This window comes from Haliaeetus leucocephalus, unplaced genomic scaffold, assembly GCF_000737465.1.
Source record: "Haliaeetus leucocephalus isolate CR32 unplaced genomic scaffold, Haliaeetus_leucocephalus-4.0 Scaffold439, whole genome shotgun sequence".
NCBI lineage: Eukaryota > Metazoa > Chordata > Aves > Accipitriformes > Accipitridae > Haliaeetus > Haliaeetus leucocephalus.
In genome coordinates this window covers 8,340,848-8,342,470 of record NW_010972875.1, presented here as the reverse complement: position 1 = coordinate 8,342,470, position 1,623 = coordinate 8,340,848, and the positions used below count along the sequence as shown (strand labels likewise).

Below are 1,623 nucleotides of genomic sequence, written 5' to 3'. Positions count from 1 at the left end.
GCCGGTGCCGGGACCGGGACCCGGAGGGGCCCGATCGAGGTGCCGGCGGCCGTGGCGGGGCGGAGGTGCCGTCGGGGCCCCCGCCCGGCCTGCCTCCCCGCCGGAGGAGGAGAGAACGGGCCGGGAAAGACGCACAGTAGTCGCGCTAAAGGCAGGTTACCAAAAAAGAAGCTGTCGATCAGTGCAATTCTTTCTAGCAGTAGATAAAAAGAGTCGGTAGAATTTAGAAAAGGAATTGGATAGCCTCGTGGCTCTTAGTTCTCCTACTACACTGACAGTTTTATGGCTGTTGATAGAGGTAAGGGGAAAATTACCTCTGTGCCGCTCCCCATAAACAGCAGGTGAACTCACCTCCGTGCAACAGGAGTCCTCAGAGGGCGGGTGCAGCCCGGGGACCCGAGGAAACTGCCGTCCTCGGTACGTGGGTGTTTGTCAGGGGCCTTTTCCATCAGGCAGGAGTGTATATGTGCAGAAACTGTGGTTGTTCCCACCACTCGGCAGGTGTGCGGGTAGAGTTCCTGGGGGCAAGTACTCTTCTAATTTCAGTATCTGCAGTGGCCTGTGTTAGAGTTTTCCCTTTGGACTCATTTCTGGCTGCTTATAGAAGTTGGGTGTTCTCTTCCAATTCTTGTGCTCAGGCTTATTATGTCTAAATACCTCACTGGGTTTTTCATTCTTACACTCTCAATGTAGCTAAGAAAGAAATCTAACCTTAGAATAAAACTGAGTGCTAAAGTGAAGATTTAGAAGGTGAGGTAAAAAAATCTGAGGATTCAAAAAAATAGTAGTTTTTGACAGTATTATTAGAATAACTTCGTGTCATAGGTCTGCATGGTGCTTTGCTGATGTGAAGCAAAATGGAATCAAGTAAAATGATGCTGATGTAAAATTAGGGAGAATCATCCTCTGATACAGACACTAAGCATATTGGCTAGATGAGTGGGAAACGGATTGAAAAGAAACTATAAGTTTTTGCTTTATTCTCCCTCCTTTTGGTCCTGTGTGTTTGGAAACACAGTCATGATTCTTAAATCTATAGATTAATTTTCATCCCTCCTTTAGGAGAGTAAAGTTACTCTGAGCTTCAGGGTTTGGATATATTTGATTAGTACAGGGCTTAGGAACAAGTTTCTTCTCTGACCTTTAATGGTTTAGTTTAGGAAAAGAGCACGATGCTCACTTCCAAACCGAGACAGCTGCACGTCACAAAGTGCCTTGGTATGGAGACCTTCTGCCGGACAGCTGACGCTCAGGGATGCCCGGATGCCCACCCACAACCTTGATGACCTGGCCATGCCTTGAATATGGGACTGATGTACAAACTGGCTTGCAGTTCGCCGTCCCTCTTTTTCTGCCAGCCTGGGGCAGAATTGTCAAGGCCCAAGCCCCAGACTTCAGTTCCTCACCACCAATGTTAATAGTGTCGTGGTTGGAGGTTTCCGTGTTTGTACTCAGTGCCAGGGTCCACATTAGGAAGCTGATTCAGGCTCAGCCAGTCCGTAGCTCCCGTTGCATCTCCGATGCTTGAATATTTTTTTGCAGTTGTGAAGCAACAAATATACAGACCAAAATACCCTCAGAAAAATACCTTCAGCTCTGGAAGAATTTTCCATCAGTTTTTCC

General features: G+C 47.5%; 1 protein-coding gene across 1 annotated transcript in view; it reads right to left on the bottom strand.

The window, feature by feature from the left end:
* LOC104836178 overlaps positions 1 to 1,295 on the bottom strand; it is a 9,483-nt gene extending 8,188 nt beyond the window's left edge. Inside the window, exon 1 of the mRNA XM_010574574.1 lies at positions 1,181 to 1,295. Within this exon, the coding sequence (XP_010572876.1) occupies positions 1,181 to 1,295 (115 nt within the window). The remainder of the gene's footprint in view (positions 1 to 1,180) is intronic.
* Positions 1,296 to 1,623: the final 328 nt, after the last annotated feature.